The 23,161-nt window shown below is 42.2% G+C and overlaps 1 protein-coding gene across 7 annotated transcripts in view; it reads right to left on the bottom strand.

Moving 5' to 3' along the window:
• The window catches only part of Marchf1 (membrane associated ring-CH-type finger 1), an 803,748-nt gene that overhangs the window by 10,583 nt on the left and 770,004 nt on the right, over positions 1 to 23,161 (bottom strand). For 5 of the 7 annotated variants that reach the window (XM_041674955.1, XM_041674949.1, XM_041674951.1 and 2 more), the window contains one exon: positions 2,847 to 2,994. In XM_041674955.1, the coding sequence (XP_041530889.1) occupies positions 2,847 to 2,994 (148 nt within the window). The remainder of the gene's footprint in view (positions 1 to 2,846; positions 2,995 to 23,161) is intronic. The other 2 variants (XM_041674953.1, XM_041674950.1) reach the window with 1 other exon arrangement.

The following is a 23,161-nucleotide window of genomic DNA, read 5'->3' on the forward strand; positions in this document are numbered from 1 at the left end:
TGTTCTATCACAGCAATAGAAACCCCACTTAAGACAGTGACCCACCTAGAAATGAGAAACTAGCATTTCAAAGAAAATTCTACAAACTAAAGAGTGGGAAAGCTTGAGTATATACTTCTGCACACTGTCTTAGACAGTGATTTGGTGAGCAGTGATAACAACTCCCTACACTGCTCCAAGCCTGCTTTGAGCAAGTCCAGGGAGACAAACAAACAATCCGTTGAGTTAGTTGGGAGACTTTTGGTGGGGCTGAGAGTCTCAAGCAAGGCTGCATGACATCGTCACATAAGGAGTAAGTCTGGGTGTCCAGGGAGAAGCAGCAGGCTTTGTGATGGTAGAGAAACTCCATAGACAAAATTCAAGGAAAGCGGAGGCTCACCCAAAGGTAAGTGTCAGGGGCTCTGGTAATGTGCAGCAGGATGGTGCCTTTCAGAGCTACAAGAGTTCCGCATACAGAGGTCTAGGGGAATAGAAGGCTGGCATGTACATTTCTAGGAAACAAAGTGTTGCTGGTCCTGGGCTCTTGAGCTGAGTTTCCTAGGAGTTAGGTTAGGGATCTGTGTGGGAGCAGTCTCTCGCTTTTGCTCTGACTCTCCCCGTGTGTGTGTATGTGTGTGTGTGTGTGTGTGTGTGTGTAAAGAATTATTTTGCACAGAGGGAAAGAGCTGAGTAGGAATTTAGAATAGATTCTCAGGGAAAGAAAGATGTTTGACCCTATTGCTGACACATAGGTCCTAGGGGCAGCAGAGTCACCAGAAGGAACTGGGGTTACATACTAACAATACTGAGTGGACATAATGTTTGGATTCATAATTTTGTAGTAGTGAATGAACACGAGTTGAAGGTGAAGAGAATGGAGATGGTCTAGGTAAGAGGCTCTTTCTGTCTTTGTATAAAGACACAGTTTTCACATGAATATTGTCGGTGGGGAAGGAGAGAAATGGAAAGCGTCCGGGCACAGAGGCAGAATGCAGAGGATTCGGTGACTGGTTTCAGGGAGAAGAGAGACTGGCCAGAGAAAGGAGAGGGATCTGGTTATGAGGGATGTCTTTCTTCTGGTGCTGAGGCTGGATGTGGGAGATTGTGTGGATACAGACCTTGAGTCCCTGGAAAACTTCCAGAGATGTTCTCAGGAGGGAGGAAGATGAAGCTTTGGAGTATATTATGAGCGGAGTATAAAACTAGAGGGGGTGGTTATGAGCATTTGAGCAGCGCTAAAGGTAAAAGAACAGAAGGATGGCCACGGGAGCATTAGCAGGGGGACAGAAGAAAGGAAGGGTGTGGTTTCTTCTCCATGTGACACTATCCACCTCCTGGTACCGAAGCACTCACAACTCATGTGTCTCAGGCATCAGACAAGCGCAGCTGACTAAATAAGAGGGTTTCCCATGAAAATCTTGTCTGCATATGACATATGGGAAATGAAGTCCTGTTTCATGTACATCACCATGTGGCCAAGTCAGGAGAATGTCTAGTCATGCAAATGCGTGGTTCTCCCATGGGGGCTCTACTTGGCCATCTGAGAGAAGGACGTCTCCAACCAGGAGTCATCAGAACTGCCCTGAGTAGCTAGGAACACCCTTTACTCCTAAGGGGGAGAGTCGGGTGTTGTGAAATGGAAACAGTCTGCGTCTATTTAGGCATGGCCAGGTGTCTGGTACTTATTATGTGCAATCATTGTTTTAAGATCCCACCTGCAGAGATGAGAATGAGAACTTATTAAATCCAGATTTAATATGGAACCTTACATGCGAAAACTTTGGGGAGAGCGATAGTGTGGCAAAACCCAGATGTTCGCTGTAACTGATGCAGTTATAAATGAGTTGATGTTACATAAATGAATTCTAAAAAAAAAAAATCCCATCCTACCCGCTTCTCTTGTATTTAGACTTTTCTTGTGGTTTTGTTCTTAGTAAAGGACACTGGGATCTTCAAGGCTGTCTCCGTTGCATCTTCCCTTATACTACTGTGCACACCAGGAGCCCTGGAGGCCAGGACCCTTCCAAATCCCCGCCACTTCTGGGAGTTTCGAGTCCAGGCAGGTTGGTGTGCACCGCTGCCCCTAAGTGGACAAGCCTGGGAAGGTTTTAACCTTAAGGATATACCTGGACACAATCCTTCACAAACTGGGTGTGGCTAAATTTTTCAGCTACAGTGCTAATCCCATGCATCAGTTACCCAGTACGTATCTGTCCTACAGTGGTGTTACCGTGAGTCTTCAAAGAAGCAGCAGGTAGGGTGAATTAAACAAAACTTTAAAACCCTCTATCCCCCCCCCCTTCTTTCTTTCCTTTGTTTCTCTGTGTAGTCTTGGCTCTCCTGAAACTCACTCTGTAGACTAGGCTGGCCTCAGATGCAGAGATTCCTTTGTTCTGCCTCCTTAGCGCTGGGATTAAAGCCATGTGCCTCCACCGCTCGGAAACTCTCCACTTCTCTAATGGTTTGTGTTCTCGTACTGGACAGAGCTTGATGCTCCCTGAGCCTCTGGAAATTCCCAAGAAGTGAATGATAGCCATGAATCTCTGACTCAAAGTTTCTCCGGGACCTAACACTTCCCAAGTCCTTACTTGGAATCCTAAGTGGTCCATGCTTTTTAGACAGAGTTGACCAAGGAGATAATTGGAGAAGGCTCGGCTGCAAACTCTGGCCCTTGTTCAGGCCACCTAACGGAAACCTAAACTTCAGCAGCAGCTCCCTGTCTGCCCTTGGGTGCCATTGCAGAAAGCCAGGGGTAGAGGAGGGAGAGAGGCATGTCCTTACCATGGCTACAGCAGCAGCTCCCTGTCTGCCCTTGGGTGCCAGCATGGGAATCCAGAGGAGGAGGAAGGAGGGTGGCATGTCCTTACCATTGTCGTTACCTTGCTTGATCTCCTCTGCCGTCCGATCGATCAGCACATACAGAGACCACACCACGCAGGTGACGGCGATGACGTGGAAGGTGACGGAGCAGAAGATTTTCCTTCTCTCACTTGTGGACATCTGGAGCTTTTCCCACTGCAAGCAGAAATGAGTCACTCACCACCGTGTTTACAACCAGAACACTTGGCTTTCAGTTTATGTTCCAGGCAGGGATGTGCAGTGCGGAGTCAACATCATGTTTTCTGTTTTACACCAGGCTGCTATATTTATGTAAGTCCCTGCATTTGGAGAGCTATGAAATCATTACTGACAAAGTAAAGACAACTTGATTCATAAGAAACAATGTGCTAGTCTCCAAATAGATGAAGCTGGTCTGTATCTCATTCTGCAATAAGATTGAGGTAGGTTCCCAATACTGTATGATTTTGGCTGGTGTGGTGATGGATGGTTCAGCTTTTAACAGTTAGGCATGGTAGTGTGCGACTCTAATTCCAGCATGGGGAAGGCGGAGACAGAAGGACACTGGGGCCCACTGGTCAGGCAGACTGCTGGAACTGGTGAGTACTGGTTCAGTGAGAAACACTGTCACAAAACAAAACAACAACGCAGTGGAGAGTGGTGGGTGAAAACACGCGTGTGCGTACATGTTGCAGTCACATGTGCGCACACACACACGATAATAAAACAGTAAGCTTTCCAGAAAAGATTTGCTTTCAGCTTCAGCCCATGGCGGTACCGTGTTAACAAGCAGTGATTGGCAGCTTTCGCTTCAGGGATCACCATGTAACTGGAGAAGTGTCCTGTGCTTGGTAGGACAAATGGACAAGGATTTAGCAGAGGCTTGAGAGCTGCGAGAGGAAGTTAACGCCCTCTGTTTAAAGGTATCCTAGAGAGATAATGGTTCACATCGGAGAACTGGAAGGAGAACCTGCTGCGGGTCTCTCAGAGTGCCCTTGACTCTTCGCTGCGTGAAAGCTGCAAATGCTCCAACCATCATATGTCCCCTGAGTCCCACTCCTCAGAATGCTGGTGACTGCCCCCTCAGTCAGCAAAGCAAGAAAGGTCACAAGCTTTAGACATGAAGTAGAAATGAAGGTTTGTTTATCATAGTTTAAAACAGGTGTTTCAACTTTTAAAGTCCTGGCAGTGGTAGGGTCACCTTTGCATGCTGGGAATATTTATTTTTGTCTCTTGAGTTTCCAGATATTATGAACCAGTATACAAAGCTTTTTAATAAGCCCTGATTCTTTATGTCTTTGCTTAAGCAAAATGCTTGGAATTCCTAAAGACTGCTCTTTTTCCCTGCCCTAGCAACATGTGGGATTCAGTATAGTTCAATTAAAAGCAGGAAGGACATGTATCCAGGTCCAGGATCAGCCACTAGCTGGAGTTATTTACTTTGTCTGCACCCTGCTTGCCTCATGCTCAGGAGAAGAGTTTGTGGTAGCCAGCAGGGCAGGGATTGAGACTAGGGGTAAGGATCCAGGTTTGGGGGGCAGGGATCCAGGCTAGGGGGAGGGATTCAGGCTGAGTGGACAGGTGCCATTCTTCGCTTGGCCCTGAGGTCTCTTGTGATCCCTGATAAATTCTGCACTTCGAACCTTCTTGGTTAAGGGAAGACATTACCTCTGCCAGCATTTTCAGTGGCTAGCTACCTGGGCTTCAATATTTTGCCTCATGGATCCAGGAATTGCCCCTTTGATCCTTGTGTTAGTTCTTTTCCTCTTTGCTATCCAGTATCAAGAGCATTATGACCAGAAAGAGTATCCACAATCGTCCTGCAACCTCAAGGAAGTAAAGAGATCTCAAGCTATGTCAGCTGCAGCTAGCCTTGTAGGATCCTATTCCACCCCCAAAAACAGACACTAGTGAGAATTGATCAATAAAAAATCGTGAATATCTGAGCACTGGATTTCAACAAAACCTCTATCACTTCTGAGAAAGACTGATTTTAAGATCTTGTTCCATCTTTGATATTTCTGTAAAGTTAATTAGAATAACACATAAATCAAAGAATATTACCATTTGCCAATAGCATCTTGTGATTTGATAACTATCTCTCAAATCATCCTGGTATCAAAAAAGATGTGAAGTTGTACAATAATCAATTATTTCTGTATGGAGATCTTCTGTATACTAGCGCAGGATATTAACTTTAGTAAACACATACAGATACACACACACACACAGAGTCCACCTTCAATCAGAAAATTGGCTTTAAAAAATCATAATAATCAGGACTTCTGAGACTGGAGAGGTGGCTTGGTGCTCACTGGCCTTGCCAGGGACCTTGCCAAGGTCTTGGTTCCATCGAGTCCTTCACAACCACCTGTGACTTCAGCTCAAGGTGATGTCGTGCTCTCTGGCTTCCCTGGTAGGAAGGCATAGAAATACCTGGAAATACAGATGAACAAATCTCTTTTCAAAAATTGGGACTTATATCTACAAAGCAATTTTATGAAATGAAATATATTGTCTAACATCAGGGGGTCTAAAAATGCCATAAGTGGATAGGGTAGGAACAAATCATTGGCAAAGATCCTGGTGCTGGGCAATAGGAGCTCAGAGGCTGTTGCGTGTTAGTGAGATTAGAAGAGACATTTTAAGGAGAAAGTGTAGGAAGGTCATCAACTTTTTCCAGTGTAGATGCAGGACCACAGTGCCCTCTGCCATGTGAAGACATTATTGCATGTGGGCCTCTCCACAGGGCCTCCTTAGAAAGCAAGGCATTAATCAATTGTTCATGTCTGCACAGGTCCGTGTACAAACTTTTCAACAAAGCGTGTGTCATAACGGCAAATAGATGGAGGAGGTAAGGGTACAAGATTTATTTTAACAAGTTATGAAAGTACTGTAGTTTAATATTTGCGATGTTGAAATTGAGACAGTAGCAAGCTTGGTTAGTAAAGACTGGGTGAAACAAAGTAAAACTCTGAGGAAATCCACATTGCCTTTGTCTCTCTCTCTCCCAATGCCACAAAGCAATGTGTGACTTGTGCTCACATTCCCTGATTGCCTTGTGACACTTGGGACATCTCATGCAGAGGCTCCTCCAGTTCTCAGAGCTTTTCCCCCGCTATCAGCACCAGGTGACCTGGTAGACCTGCACATCACCCGCCCTACGGGGTGTCGCCAGGTAGCCCAGGGCTAACCTTCGATTCACAATCCTCCTGCCTCAGTCTTTGGAGTGCTGATCTCACAAGAAGCTGACCTCATCACGCCTGGCTCCTTTCCCACATCTCTTTAATTCTATTTTCTATCTTCCTGTCATACGAGTCAAGTTTTCCTTCGTACCCTGAAACCACATCAACTACGGTTGGCCGAACAAACTGCTCTCTGTAGCTGGCGTGGTCTTTGCTTTCAGACTTCTCATCCCCTGGTCTTAGGTCCTTGTTTCATCACTCTTGGCCTTTGCTCTCTCACTGAGATGAAAAAACATCGAAGCACAGAGCATAATTGTTTTAGTCCGTCCTTCCTCCTCTCCCTCCATCCCTTCTTTCTCTCTTCCCTTCTCTCCCTCCCTTCTTTCCTCCTTCCTCTATTTCCTTTCTCCCTCCCCACCTTCCTTTCTTTCCTAATTCTCCTATGTATCTCTCTGATTTCTAACATAACCCAGAATTTCTAGAGACTCTATACTCTGATAGCTCAAATAATGCTCCTTGGTAGCACAGGTCCCATGGGTCCTTAGCAGTATTGTGTTTTTATACAGTCAGGGCAAGGAGTTTCCATCCATCTGTTTCAACTATTGCCATAATTTCATTTGCATAAATTCAAAGCTGCATTTTAACTGTTTGGACTTTTCTGAGTCTTCTTGTATTATTACTGTGGAGTTAGTCATATACATCAAGTCTGAAATGCATTGCATTCTGTAGACACCATAACACAATCCATCATGTGAATGAGAGTTTACGCACACCTCTCAAAGGTTCTGTGGTGTGACACACTAGAGAAGCTTCACGAGGTTCCAATCTAGAGCGGCAGTTCTGAAGAGTGTTCCCCAGAACCAGTGAGGGTGCTGGGGAGTTTGTTAGTAATCTATTGTTTGGGGTTCCAACTCACAGTTACCAAACTGGAAATTGAGGCAACAGGGCTCCTGTAATCTGAATTTTTTTGATTATTTAGTGAGTGAGTGAGTGAGTGAGTGAGTGAGTGAGTGAGTGTGCACACATGCCACAGGATGGCTGTGGAGGACGCAGGACAGCTCTATCCTTAGACTGTGTGGATTCTTAAATTAAATGCGGGCGCCCAGGTTTGGCAGCAGGGCCCTCGACCCACTGAAGCATCCCGAAGGTCTGCCATCCTGGTGTGAGCGAGTCCTCTGGTTACTGTGGCACAGTTGAAAGCCTAAGTTCCAATGAGGGTCTTTTGTAAAGTGGCCTTGGCGGAGTGCTGAAGCAGTGCTTGTCACTCCCAATCACAGACTAGGGAAGGCAACAGAATCAGTAGGACTTGACTGTCTCTAAAGCGAATATGTCATGCTGAATGAAAGGAAATCATATAACCAGTGAATTTGTTTAGAATAAAGTGGTTGGCAGTCAGTTCATTGCTCACTAAAGCAGTTCCATTGCATTTTTAGTTTTACTTTCTAAATTAACGTTGAAGTGACAGGAAAACCTATTAAAATAGAATTATGTTATAGTTTCAAGTACTTTGGGAGGGAACCAAATCACAGTCTGAACATTTGTGAGGCATAACTTTTGAGATAAAAAGTCACAGCTACACCTGTAGCCAACCATTTAAGAACACCAGAAGGAAAGTTTACCTCTTCAGATCTTTAGTGGAATTCCTAAAAGTTTGATGGATGCTAGGAAAGCCACCCTGAGACAGAGTAGCTGGTTGAGGTTACTGAGTGACAGAGACAGTTACTGTCAAAGAAAAGTCAGAAAGTGTCCCTGATGTGAGCCTGTCCTTACAGAACGACACCCAACGATCCATATGGATGCCCAGGCTTTGTTGCTGATAACTAAACCCTTACATGTTCTTTATGTGAATATTGGTGTTGCTTGGCACCTCTGTTAATGGGCCATAGTGAAAGGACAGTGTGTGTGTGAGTGTGTGTGTCCAGTTCCTCTGTTTCTTTTGACAATAGGGACAAGAGGAAAGGGTTTTGTATCATGACATTGCAAGGAAACACATTCAAAGGAATTTTGAATGGAAACAGGAAGAGATGGGCCATATATCTAGAGGCGCCTGTGAAATACCCAATCAAAATAGAAATATTGTGTTGTCATTTGAAGAGTTTGTACATGGGTTAGTTTCGGATTGGAGGAAGTCATGGGTATCTGGTTGAAGTAAAGATAATATTGCAGGCAGTTAGCCATCTTACTAAAAATGACAGCTTAAGTTTACTCTAAAGGAGAAGAACAGTTGAGAATCTCAAATCAAAAGCCTTGTGTGGCAAATGCTCAAATTGAGTCTCCTTTTGCCTTTTGAACTCTCGAGTCATAGGAATTCTGCAAACAAGGCAATAAATGTGCTCTGTTCTGGGAGGCTGCTATAATTCCAAGTAGTTTCCAGTGTTAGTTGTGAGTAATCTGGATTGTCATCTTGATAGGATTTGAGGAAACACATCTCCAGGTGTGTCCTTGAGGGATTATTTAGATTCTGTTAATTAATTGATGTGGGAAGATCTACTCTGAATTCCGAATATGAGCAGTACTATTCCAGTCTGGGGTTCCAGGAGAGAGAGAGAGAGAGAGAGAGAGAGAGAGAGAGAGAGAGAGAGAGAGACTGAACACAGGCACACATTGTTCTGCTTTCTGCTTTTCACCTACCTTGCCACAGTGAGCTGGATCCCCCGAGACTGTGAGCCCAAATCAACCCTAGCATCAGTTGTCACAGTAGTATGGCAAATAACTAACATAGCCAGAAGACAGAGCTCTGTGGAGGGAGCCACTTCTTTGAGCACCTGTACAGGTCTCTAATCGAAGGAATACTTAAGGTAAGATGGAAATTTCTGGGGTCAAATTCTAGCTCTGACAATAAGGACTGTATAACTCACCTGAGGTTATTTTGTTTATTTGTTTGTTTTGTTTTTGCTTTTTTGCTATTTGACAGCCAGTAATTTATTAACATTACATATGGTCTAAGAACATTCAAATAAGGACTCAAATAAAATCAGATGTTCAAATCTTCTTCAAACATCATAGCCGATGATGCCACGCTCGCCTGTGCTCTCTCTGATATCAGAGCCACACCTCAGTGGCCACCAAACCATTTTGCACAGCTTCCTGAACTGTAAGTTTTTTGAAGCCAACTGTTTCAGCCCTTTGAATTCTCTGTCCTTTCATTTCCTCACATCTAAAGTGCTGACAAGAATGGCTGGTGCTGGTAAGTGCCAGCAAATGAAAATACTGAAGAGTACCCATAGGTTAAAAAGGATCTGGTGAAGCTGGGCAGTGGTAGCACACACCCTTGATCCCAGACCTTCAAAAGCAGAGGCAGGTGGATTTCTATGAGTTCAAGGTCAGCTTGCTCTACAAAGTGAGTTCCAGCACAATCAGAGCTGTTGCACAGAGAAACCTTGTCTCAAAACCCAACCAACCAACCAACCAGTTAACCAACCAACCAACCAACCAACCAGTTAACCAACCAATCAACCAACCAACCAACCAACCAACCAGCCAACCAACCAACCAATCAATGAGCATTTTTCAGTTATCATAATGTGGACTCTGTCGTCTCACATCCAAGTGGACTTGGATTGTCCTCACTTTCTGGATTAACTCAGAATGTTGGTGCCATCTCTGAGGGATAGGGATCATATCTGATCCTGCAGAATTAAATCATCCACCCAACCAATTTTGCAACAAGGGCTAAATTTTTCTGAGTATCAAACCTCATAACAGTAGGATTTATTCTGTTAACTATAAAGACAAAGAGAGGTAAAAGTAAGCTTCTTTGCATATCGTAGGTGATACCGTCTAAAAGATTATATACTTTTGGTTTCTTCATCTGTTAGGAGTGAATACAATATATTACAGATTATCTCAAATGCCCAATTGTATGTTTTCTTTTAATAAAAGGTCAAGGGACCCAAACACCCCAAGATTGAAGGTACAGCTCAATGAGTCATTCCTTATCAAAGAGTCCTTCCCTAGCACGCATGAGACCTGTAGTTCAAGTCCATATACAAACATAAGTATTCCAAGGCTTCAATGTGAGGTGTTTGTGCAAGGTTATGTGTGCTATGTGAAATGCAGAGCTTGGGCAGCAGTCGGGTGGACACGTCCCAGGGAAGCTATCCTGACTACCTCAGCAATAGCAGTGCTCTTGGTTCACGTGGATTTTTAGACACCTCAGATTGTTAAATTTCCTAAGGTGTTTGAAGCCCCAAGAGAGTATTTTCCTGTGAAGTGTCCCGTTAGAGCTCACTCACATGATGCTCCTGTCCTCAGAACACAGAAGTAGAGAAGTGAAAGCCATCAAACGCAGCTTGTCAAAAACCCCAGGGGTCGCTACAACACCATTTTAAAGATGTAGTATGAGGAGGGGTTAAAGCGAGAGCAGCAAGGGGATGCTGAGCAGATAGGGTGGTTAAGTTTGTACCAAGAACTGTGAAATGTAACTCAAGCTGTTACATACATGGTGTACTCTGATGATGCAGAGAGGAGTGTCAGTTTGCAGAAGAGAAACCATCTGAAAGCAAAGATAATGGCAGAGTCTGGGACCAAAGACCATGGAGGACATAGAGTGAGAACGGGAGCAGAGAAAGAGCTGGAGAAGGAGCACAGGTCAGACACATTCACCTTAACACCTTGGAGTGCCACTGGAGCCAGTTTGATTGACACTCCTGCTAAGCATACACTGACAAAGAGCTTTACTTTACTTGGGGCAAGTAACCTACCCTCCTTATATCTCACTTTCCTCTTTGGTAAAATTGGGGAACAATATCATCTGCTTTAGTTTGTGCTGTTGGTGCTCAACCCAGCACTGCACAGATGCCAGACACACACTAGACCACTGAGTTACAGCCATAGCTCTGCAATGCTGTCCCTTGTGTGGATGGGGATGTGTCGTATATTGTACACATATAAACAGCACACTGTAAGTCAGCAAACTGGAAATCACAGCCAGTTTTTGAAACAAAGTTCCATTAGGTGCGCAGTAGGCTTCAAACAATGGTAATGATTCATTTATTTCACTGTAGCAACTTGATCTGCCTGGGTCCCCACCATCTCTTTCATTATCCTGCTCCACTCATTTTCATAGACTGCACCATGTCTGTGGACAGCCGAATTTGTGAAGCTTGAAGTGACTGAATAGCCGAACGGCATGAAGCAAAGTTGGTCAGGAGTTCGGAAGTGAGCAGGCCTCCAGTCTCTTCTGTGAAATGACAGAGTGACTGCATGCCACCTGAGCATATCCTTCCGCGTACTCGAAGCCATCACCATACGAACTGTTGTACCAAGAATGGATACAAGACCCTAGTATCCAGGGAATGAGGGCAGCGAAGAGGGTGGAACGTGATCAAAGCACAGGTGCCTTTTCCTGCGGATAATTTAGAGCCACAGTTGGCGGGATGTACAAGTGACAGAAACGGAGCACAGCTGAGACTAAAGTTCTGTGTTGTCAACTTTATCTAAAATATCCTCCCTAAAATACGTGTACATTATATAAACCTACACTATAGATTCATTAATATTTAATTGTGCATAAGCCCGATACTAGATTATCGAGATGTTTTCTTTTATACCGTTCCCCTCATCTTTCCATTGTTTTCCACCAAGCCTTTTGTGATGGGTTTTTGCAGCAACATCTTTGTAATTCCGGTGTAGGGATGGCACAGCAAAATTTTCCACTAGAGGGCGCAGTGCTACCACAAAGACGATTTGGGAGCTCAGAGGAGAAAGAGAATTTTCCACTAGAGGGCGCAGTGCTACCACAAAGACGATTTGGGAGCTCAGAGGAGAAAGAGAAACGTGTGTTTTTGATTAATCGATCTTGAGGGCACGATAATATATGCTACCCAGACACATCTGTGTGGGTCTGGTGGGTAGGCAACTAAAATGGCAAATTCTTTTTTTTTTAATTTTATTTTTTTATTATTTATTTATTTATTTATTTAGGATTTTTGCCTCCTCCCCGCAACCGCTTCCCATTTCCCTCCCCCTCCCCCGATCAAGTCCCCCTCCCTCAGCTCCCCCAAAGCCAGTACGTGCAGTAGGATCAAAAACCCACTGCGATTGAAAATGGCAAATTCTTAGGCTGCGTCGTAGACTCATGGCTCGGGGTAGAAACTATGAGTCTGTATTATTATTCCAATGGTTTCGTGTAGGGAAAGGACTGAGAGTTACTTCCCAAAGAAAAGAAGTATTTATAAGAATATTTTAGAGAGATAATGGAATATATAATAACAGTTTTGTACTAGTGATCCTGTTTTTCCCTCCTTTTTATGTTTCCCCCAAATCTACCTATATTGGAGTTGCCATTATCATGTTAAAAACGTAAATTAGTTAAAGATCAATTTACAGATTAAACAAAGGTTGTTTTTTTTTTTTTTTTTTTTTTTAATATTGGTTATTCTGTTTTCTCCTGGAGGTTCTTGGGAGAAATAGCAAGTCATTTGCTTTGGAGAAGTCAACAGGGCTGTTTCACCGTGTCGATGCCTCAGCAAATCTATGGTGCTATGTTCATGAGGATATTAAATATGCACACAAAAGGAACCGCGTTGCGTTTCTGAAAATTTACAGTTTCTCTTCACAGTAGATTTAGGGGCTCCTGGAATCAACACAGCCGTGTGTCTATTGACCGGGCTACTCTCTGGGAAGCCTGTCTCTCATGCTGATTTCTACCTAATGTGTCTCGTTTGTTCCTCTTTAGTGATTCTCCACAGCACGTGTGGGGGCTACTCAAGCCAGATCGCTCTTCCATCGCTCAGTGATCATAACCTTGGACGGAGGAGAGTTTCCATTTGCCAAGCAGACTCACAGAGATTGGGAATATTAGAAGGCAGGCTGTTTGTCTCTTGGAACAGAGTCAGTCGATATTGTCTTGGCTGCTCTGAACCTGTGGATGTGACCAAGCTGGTCTCAAGCCTAATATGATCCCCCTGCATTCCAAGAACTGGGGTTGCAGGTGTGTACCTCCAGGCCTGGTGAGAAAGACATAGTTTATTTGTCTATCTATTATCTATTTATTTGTCATTTATTAATTTATTTATTATTACTACTGGTCTTTTGAGACAGTCTCTCTACATAGGTCTGGCTTTTCTGGAACGTACTGCATAGACCAGGCTGACCTCAGATTCAGAGAGATTCACCTGCCTCCTGGCCTGACTGAAAAGATACTTTAAATCGGTCACTTTCAAGCCCTCATTTTCTGGAAGAAGAAACAAACGTCCAGAACATGAAACTGGGGTGACAGTAGATTTTTTTTTAATTAATCTAATAAAGCAAGTACCATATTGTACAGGGCGCTGTTCTAGGTGTTGGAAAAGATCGCTGATTAGGGTGGCAGCTGTGGAATTTAAAGTGTTTATTAGATTAAGAGACTGCACATCAATAAGTGATAATAGGCTTTGATTTTATAAGCACTTATGTTGCTTTTTTAATTGCATTTCATTGTGTTGGAAAATATCGCTCTAGAATATTCCTTTAGGTGGCAGCAAAGAGAGAGAAAAGTTTCTCCTTGGAACCAACAGTAAACTCCCTTCTATGGACAATCAATCCTTTGTCTGGACTTATTTCCTTGGATCAAAAACAGTCTTATCTTCCCAGTCTGTCCCAACTCAATGCTACTGTCAGATCTCAATATTGCACAGAAAATTCAATTAGAGCTGAAGGTGTTTTTTTTTTTTAACTGAGTCTTTTAACCACTTTATTTTGAAACAAATCTGAAACATTTATATTGCATTGCATCGGAAAGGGAAGCAAGTTCAGTTTTAATGTATAACTCATTGATTCAGGTTTTAGAACTGGTAATGCATTTAAACGAATAGTATCTGTGTTAAAATATCAGAAATCAGTTTAAAAAATATTTTGACATGATGCATGACTTTTTAAACTTGACATTTTAGTCTCTATTATTTTGTTTTTATTTTTCAAGACAGGATTTCTCTGTGTAAGAGCAGTGGCTGTCCTGAATCTCGTTTTGTAGACCAGGTTGGCCTCAAACTCTCAGGGATCCACCTGCCTCTGTTTCCTGAGTGCTTCTACTCTTTACTGATATATACATTTGGAGAAGAGAGAGTGGTGGACATGTCTGGAAGTCAGAGGACTCTATGGGTGTCTGATGTCTCCCTTTAATATGTGGGCTCCAGGGATCAAACTCGGGTTGTTAGGTTTGGTGGCAAATGTCTTTATGAGCTGAGCCATCAGACCTGGACGATGATGCCTGAGCATTTGACCCAGTATATCATACCAGAACCTGTTACTGCCATTATGAGACATAGCCATAGAACTCCCTCCAGAACCTAAAGATAGTTCTTTCTTTCTTTCTTTCTTTCTTTCTTTCTTTCTTTCTTCCTTCCTTCCTTCCTTCCTTCCTTCCTTTTTCCTTCCTTTCTCTCCAAATTCTTCTTTTTTCTCTCTTTCTTTCCTTTCTTCTTAATTTTCTCCTTCCTCCCATTTGTCCTCTCTCCCTCTTCTTTTCTCACTCTTCCGTCCTTTCTCTGTTTTTTAATTTCTTTCTCTTTCTTTCCTTTCTTCTTCCTTCTTTATCCTCCTCCTCTTCCTCCTCCTCTCTCTTTCATTCACAAAGCACTGAGGTTTCTAAGCATGCACAATTTCCTCTTAAAAATTTTGTGAAGAATATTGTGTTTATATTTCTGGGGCATCAACCATGGTTTTTATGAGTTCTCTCAAAGAGAACTGATACATGTTCCATATTAGAAACCTTTGCTTTAAACTGTACTACCATGACTTAAAATAAATATGAGCTTGCAAAGAATAGGGAGGTATTGGACTGGGTTTGAGGTTCAGAGACTTGATGTATTTGGAAAATAGAGTGTGTTTGTGACCACAACTGGCCAGATGTCCTCATTTTCCATGAATACAATGGGTTCTACATCCCAGGGCTGATTCTCACTTGGTAGTGGGAGTGATGGTTAATAATGTTATTGCTTTACAGAATATAGAATCATCGAAGAGGTAAACTACTGGGCATGTCTATGAGAGAGTTTCTCAATTAAGTGCAGTAGAAATACCCACACTAAATACAATTGACACCATGTCATAGGCTGAGGTCTTAGACTGAATAGAAGGAGAAACTGAAGCTGGAGAGGTGGCTCGGTGTACAGAAATTTGCTGAGCAAAACTCGTAATCTGAGTTCAGTCCTTGGAGCCCAGGTAATAGGTTGAAGGAGAGAAGCAATTCAATAACATTGTCACACACACAATAATAATGACATTGAAAAATTAATTGTTATGTGAATTCAGACTGTGAATGCAATATGGCTGACTGCCCCATGCTCCTGTCACCCTGCCTTCCCTGTCAGTCACCATGGTATTCTCTGTCACTTTCTCTGTCACCCTGCCTTCTCTGTCACTGTCCCTGTCTCCCAGCCTTCTCTGTCCACTTCCCTACACTTTCAATTTATAAACCAAAGCAAACCTTTCCCTTCTTAAGTTGCTTAATTTGATAGAAATTATTGTCACAGCTACAAGAAGAGTAACAAAAATAAGTGGGAGAAAATGAGACATGCTCATTCACATATGGGAACAGTCACATGTGTGCCAATATTGGCATCACTGAAGGGGGACTCTTTTCACACTACCATGGATAATGTCTTCAGGGAGAAATGGGTTTGGAATAAGGACACCCCCAGGGACCTCAGGCTCTAATTCAGTTGTAAGGATGCCAGAGTGATTTCTTGGGCATTAGGGAACTGTGCCAGATTGTTTCCTGCAATGGTCCCTTAGGTTAGCATGCTCTGTGAGGAATTCCTGAGACCTGGCAATATTCACATTCTATACAGATGCCATATTTCTGTTGAATGTTTAAGAATATGAAGAAGTGATGGGGGACATTGCTCAGTCAAAGAACACTGGCCTGGCATTAATCCTCAGCATGGAGGACGAAAAGGAAAACTCTTACTTTAAAGACATATTTTGTAGTTGGATACATTCTGTCCTTTTTATTAGAAATCTTATAAAAATAGGGTGGCCTTGCTTCCTTTTCTATACCCTTCATTACCAGTTATCTATGATTGAGGCTTACTCTTGATTGCTGAATTTACTACATACTGAACTATTTCCTCTATTGAAGAATCAACTGATAATTTCCTTGGAATCACTAGATCTCATTCTGGCAGAAGAAATTACTAAGTAGTCTGACATTAATCTCATTATCTCTTCTAATGAGAAGAAAACAACAACACCAAAAAAAAAAAACCAGCCAAACCCAAAGAAATTGCATGAGGTGGTTCATGAACTCATCCCAGCACCCAGGAAACTGGGGCAGGGAGACATCTCATGTTTGAGGCCAGCTTGGACTGTATGTGAGCTCTAGATCAGCTTGGGTTACAGAGTGAGTTGCCTCCTCACAAAAAGAACCAATCATGGACTGTGAGATGGCTCAGTGGATAAGGGCACCTGCTGCTGAACTGGATGACTAAAGTCTAATACCCTGGTCCCACACGTAATGTGGGATTCCCCTCTGTATGCTATGAATATGGTCCATTGCCATTGGTTAATAAAGAAACTGCTTTGTGCCAATGGCTTAACAGAATATAGTCAGGCTGGAAAAGATATATAGAGAGAGTAGGTGGAGTCAATAGGAGATGCCATGTAGTTGCTGAAGGAGAAAGATGCCTGCCCGAACCTGCTGGAATCTTGTCAGTAGGCCACGACCTCATGGTGATGCACAGATTAATAGATATGGGTTAATTTAAGATATAAGAGCTAGCTAGCAATACACCTGAGTTATTGACCAAGCAGAGTTTTAATTAATACAGTTTCTGTGCGATTATTTTGGGTCTGGGCAGCAGGAAACAAATGAGCAGCCTTGGCTTACAGACATGTTAGAAGGAGAGAATCTATTTTCATGGGTTACCTTCTTACCTCGCTATGTGTGCTGGGGCACATATGTGTGCATGTGTGCAAGTACATGAACACACACAAAATAAAAGAATTAAAAAAATTACCAATCAAACTAACAGCACCAACAAAGAGGTAAAGTTGTCACTAAACTGAAAATGAGGCAGGGCTCTAATATTTCCATCTAAGTATCTCTTTTCTATTGACGATCATAAGTATCTTCTGATTGACTGTGCTATAAGGGGAAGGTTCAGGGAATTTTAGATTATCTTAAACTATGCAGTATCGTCTGGGATTTGGTTTGGCTGAGGATGTGCATAAGGAAAAAAGAGGCGTAAGAAGAGAGGAAAGTGGCCAGGTAGTCAAGACTCTTGCTACTTGGTCTGAGTCAAGCAGTACAGAGTTTAGGATTGACACAGACTGGTTAGTAGGCAGAGAGAAATCGATGGCATTCCCTGAAGTCCTTCATGCAATTGCTTGCAAAGAAGTTTTACAATTACTTGATATAGAAGTCAATGCCATAAAAGACATGGATGTAAGCTAGCCTCTCCTGGAGGAAAGAATGCAAATAGTATGTCTGTCCTTCTGAGGAGACAGGGATGGGGGAACAGAGGGAGGAGGGGCAGGATAAAGGTACTTTTCTGGTGCTGAACTCACCAATTGTCAGGTGAAATCTACAATGCGGCCAGTCCTGGGCTCAGATTCATAGGAACAGATGAGGGCCAGCCTGAGCTCTGCAGGAAGAGTAAACGAACTTCTGGCACTCTCAGGAGGCAGATGACAGACGTGGAAGTCCCAGGTCATGATAGTCAAATGGGTCACATTCACCAAATCTCCAGTCACTACATGCATGGGGTTCATAGGGTTAACAAAAGGCCATTTGTGCTGCCATGAGGATGAAGGGGAGAAAAGGGAGCAGCTTCTAGCCCTACAGTACTCCAGAGGAGAGGACCCTCATTCTGCTGTGAGAGAAGGTCTCACCAAGGATGACTTCTGCTTTGGAGAACACTGTTATTCTTATGGGTAAACTCCCCTAACTTCCTGTCTTCAGACTAAGTGCATATTTATAACTGCTTCAGGCTTCTCACTTCCTTTCTTCTTATTTGTGAGGACAAAAGGGCCTGTAAAGTCCAAATCAATCATGTCCTGCAACTATTGACCGAACAATACTTTTCCATTTACTTTTACTTGTCTTTCTTGGTAGTGCCTTTCCTCCAACATGGGAATCTACCTCTATGCTTTATATTTCATTTCACAATGTTATCATTTTTATCAACTGCCTATTCATTGGAGATAATTTATAAAATACAGAAATTTAAAACAGATAAAAATTATTCATCATTTCGCTGGCAGTTTTTCTTTTTTATATGTACATTCAGATCTGCTGGAATGTAAGCATTCAAACTTTTAAAAACGTAATTATAAATCTGTGTCTGTTTTGTTTTCTTAGCACTTGAATGATGGAGTGGGGATGTAGGCAGTTGATGATGATTTAGAAAGTGGAAAGATTGCCCCTTTGAGGGTGTTCATTGTCCTTAGAGGGCAGAGAAAGACAGGAGAGAGCTAGTACATCACAACAGGGGCGGGAAGTGGGGTGGTGATAAGGAGGCTATCCTCTTACAGAGAAAGAACAATTGCTCAGGAAACAGCTGGAGCCTCTGGGTGACACAGGGTTGAAAGATAGCCGAGGGATGACAAACAGGGAATAAGAGACAGCAATGGAAAGGGAAAATGTCAGATGAATATGTCTTTTCTTTCATGTACAGAATCTACATTTAAAGCACACACTTACATATGACATAAGAGATCAGGATGGGTACAGCTGGGAGGAATGGGAGCAGCAAGGCAAGGAGCATGAGGGGTGAGGAGAGCACATGCAGGGTGCAGTGACATGTCCGTGGAAGTATCATAGTGAAACTCAGTATTTTGTACACTAATTAGAAAGAACTCAATAAAAATTAAAAATAAGGCAAGGACAGGAGCCATACAGGGCCTGAGTCCCCTCGTAAAGACCCCTGTCCTTTCCTTAAGACTTATCCTTGCTGTGTCTCATGCATACCATTCCTCACTTCAGTAGTACTCAGGATTGGAGGCTACCCATTGGTTGGCTAGCAGGGGTGTTTCCTTCCATGTTGTATACTTCTGCAAGTAGCTGTCTGCATTGTCAGAATGAGAATCCCTTTTAGGATGCTCCAGAGCCTTTGCACGTACAGGGGCCAACATACAGGGCTCTCTTGAGGAAGGTTGTGGAGATACCTTCTCTATTCTCAGGAAGGAGAAGCAAGAAATGAATACTGGGAGCCACCCACCCCTGCTTCCTGCTTGGTTAGAGACAACAGCTTTATTAAGATAAATTCCCACTTGCAATGGACATATTTGAACTGTAAAAGTTTACAGTTCTTACCTGATAAGCATGTTTGGTTTGTGAAACCATCCATACAACCTGGGAGACTAGGCTACAGTCACTCTCTTTAGGCTGCTAGGAGACTACAGTCAATCTCTGCAAGCTGTGGGAGACTAGACTACAGCCACTCTCTGTAGACTATGGGAGACTAGACTACAGTCAATCTCTGTAAACTATAGGAGACTAGACTACAGTCACTCTGTGTGGAAGACTAGACAACAGTCAATCTCTGCAAGCTGTGGGAGACTAGATTACAGTCACTCACTGTAGGCTGTGGGAGACTAGACTACAGTCAATCTCTGTAGACTGTGGGAGACTAGACTACAGTCACTCTCCGTGGAATACTAGACTACAGTCAATCTCTGAAAGCTGTGGGAGACTAGACTACAGCCATTCTCCGTGGAAGACTAGACTACAGTCAATCTCTGCAAGCTGTGGGAGACTAGACTACAGTCAATCTCTGTAGGCTGTGGGAGACTAGACTACAGTCAATCTCTGTAGGAATGTTGGAGACTAGACTACAGTCACTCTCTGCAGGCTGTGGGAGACTAGACTACAGTCACTCTCTATAGGACTGTGTAGACTAGACTACAGTCACTCTCTGTAGGCTGTGGGAGATCTTGTCTTTTTCTACTTTCTACTTCTCATGTAGATTAGATCTATATAAGTCTCTTTTAGTGTCCTCATTGTTGTCTAAGTTGAGACAGTGTTTCTATGTGTAGTTTTGGAGCCTGTTCTGGAACTTGTTTTGTAGACCAGGTTGGCTTCAAACTCACAGAGATTCTCCTGACTCTACCTCCCAAATGCTGGGATTAAAGGTACGTGCCATAACTGCCTGACATGCAGTAACTTTTGAAAAGATGTTTTGGCCAAGTTTGACATATCAAATGAATGTTTTAAGCACTGTTTTTATTTTGAGACAGAATCTTTTATATGGGTGAACACACATTAATGTATGGCCATGAGTACCCATGCATGTGGATGAAGAGGCCGGATGCCAATCATTTTCTCCTTTTGTCTTCCTTGCTGTCTTGAGACAAGGTCTCTTAGTAAACCAGAAATTCACCATTTTGCTGAGACTGGATGGCCAGCAAAGTCTCAGGATTATCCTGCTTTGCCTCCTAATGCTGGAATTACAAGCACATACAGTTTATGCCTGTTTTTTTTTTGTGGGTGCTTAGCATTTGAACCCAGGTCCTCATGCTTGCAGAATAAATAATCTTACTCACTGATCCATCACTCAGGCTTCTTTTTTGTGGGTCTTGTTTGCTAAAAATATTTGCCTAATACAAAGTCATAAAGTTTTTTCTTATGGTTTTTTGTGGAAGTGGCACAGTGTAGGTTCTACATTTATTGAACAAAAATTATTGCTAATTTTTGTATGTGGAGTGATATGTGCATCATAATTTGCTTTTTTCTCATTTGTTCGAGTTGCTTTTATGAATATTTATTTGTCAAGTCTCAGTTGATTACACATGTGATAGTCTCTGTCTTTATTATTGAGTTTGGCTCACTGATTTACTTGCCTGTCTTGACAACCATTCTATGTGGTTTGGGTCTTTCAGTCTTATATGCCTCAAGTGTTATTCTATGTGGTTTTGTACTACAGTCTTATATGCCTCAATCAGTTGATTGCATATGTGATAGTCTATGTCTTGATTCTTTAGTTGTCTCACTGATTTACTTGTCTGTCTTGACAATCATTGTATGTGGCTTGGGTCCTGCAGTCTTACATGCCTCAAGTGTTATTCCAAAGTTGTCTGGCTATTCTAATGTTTTGACTTTTATACCAATTTCATAATTAATTTGGCAATGTATTTAGAAATCTTTATAGAAATTTTATTAGTATTGAATTGGGTTTTTGGATCATCTTAACAGATAGATTTGTCTTAACAAATGTATTCTTCCAACCCTGGAATAATGTTTATCTCTCTACTGATTTACATCTTTAAATTAGTGATGCTTTGTACTTTTCAGGGCATGTATCTTGGGTTTTTGTTGTCTGTCTCTAAATACTTAGTCATTGGAAGATTATTAATAATGTTTTACCTTTAATTAATATGCTTATTTAGGGTTTTGAGACAGGATCTCATTATATAGTCTGACTACTCTCAAACTTTTGGGGGTTCTCTGTCTTACTCTCCTGAGGACTAGCATTACAGATGTGCACTGCTACATCTGGCTTTGTTTAACTTTTAATTCATACTTTACAGTATTTTGGGGGTTTGTGTATAGAGATACATTTGATTTTTTATATACTGAGCTTATATCTAGAAATCTTACTAAATTCACTTATTGGTTATAGAAGTTTTTTGGTAGATGTCCCATGCTTTTTATGCACAAGCAAGTTACCTGATTTTTTTTTCTTGCCAACTCTTAGAAAATTGTCTTGACTTTAGAGTCTTAGATAAATATTTTTGCTTTTTCATAGCGATGCAGGACTTCATTTGCTTTCTTCTACAGAACATATTAATAAATATCAGATATTGGTACTCCCTGTTATGGAAAAATGTCAAAAGTTAATCATTATATACACCTACATATTTCATTAGTGTTTGTTTTATGTATTTATTAATATAAGTTATTACATACAAAATGTTAGAGGCAAATTACTTGACACATTTAAGACCTTTCTCATTTTTTCTTTCTCTCTCTCTCTTTCTCTCTTTCTCTCTCTCTCTCTCTCTCTCTCACACACACACACACACACACACACACACACACAGACACAAACACACACTGCACTGTAAAAAATTGCATATTTTCCATATTAGTATCTGTAAATTTTAGGATTTAATCAATGATAAAGCAGTAAAAGACTATTTAAATGTTTTACTTTTTAGGTTGCTAATGAAGTGGAATTGTGTTTATATTTATTGTTTATGTGTTTTTTGAATTTTCTTCAATTTTCTATAATAATTTTTCTGTTGCAGTCATCTTTTTCTCCAGGACAGACAACTATTTTCAGTTTCTAAGTTGTTCATTTTCTGTGCACTTAGAGGTATGATTGTCTAGAATGTCCTCACCTCTGTATCTCAGTGGCATCTGTGTTCCCACTATGCATATCCAATGTCAACTTCTGTCCTGGGGAAAAGAGTTCCTAACCCACCTTGACAATATAACTTCTCTATACTCTTTTTTTTTTAGGTCATATAATATATTCTTATCACGGTTTTGCCCTCCGCAGCTTTTCCAAGCTCCTTCCAACCTCTCAGTTCTCTGTCCACCTAATTTCATATTCCCTCTCAAAAACTAAAGACGGAAACAAATACACCCCAGCCTTCTCCAAAATGAAAATCAAAACTAACAAACCCCAAACCAGGAAGATTAAAACAGTGCCCAAATGAATACAGAAAACAAGCAAAATCACAGGCTTTGTTTTGTGCTGACAGCCCGCCCCTGGGCATGAGGCCTGCCCTCAAGTGTGGCTGATGTACTCCGTGAAACTCCATTGGTGAAAACTTATTTTTCCTTTGCAAGGGGTTAGTAACTGCAAATAACTTCTCGGTTAGGGGTGGCATCCATGTCAGGCTTGACTCTGTGCTGGTATAGTCTCTGTGAGTTCATTCTTGCATTCGGTCATGCTGTGTGTGGAACACACTGCTTCCTGGGAGTCCTCCACCCCGTCTGGCTCTCAAAGGCTTTCTGCCTCCTCTTTGGTATATATTCTTATGCCTTAAGGGAAAGGGTTTGATAAAGACACCTCGTTTAGAACCGAGTGCTCCACAGTCCCTCATTGTTTGCACATTGTACGGCTGTAGGTCTCTGTTAATTCTCAGCCTGTCCCTCCCATACCATTGGATATAGCAATCACTTAGGCTAGAATCCAGTTATTCCATGTGGAAAACTGGGACGACATTTTAAAGTTCTTCAACCCTCTCCCATCTCAGTCTTCCTCTCTACGACACTATGACCAGATCTT

This window comes from Microtus oregoni, unplaced genomic scaffold (genome assembly GCF_018167655.1).
Source record: "Microtus oregoni isolate MIOR12 unplaced genomic scaffold, Mior012 000025F_ref0000491, whole genome shotgun sequence".
Classification (NCBI taxonomy): Eukaryota; Metazoa; Chordata; class Mammalia; order Rodentia; family Cricetidae; genus Microtus; species Microtus oregoni.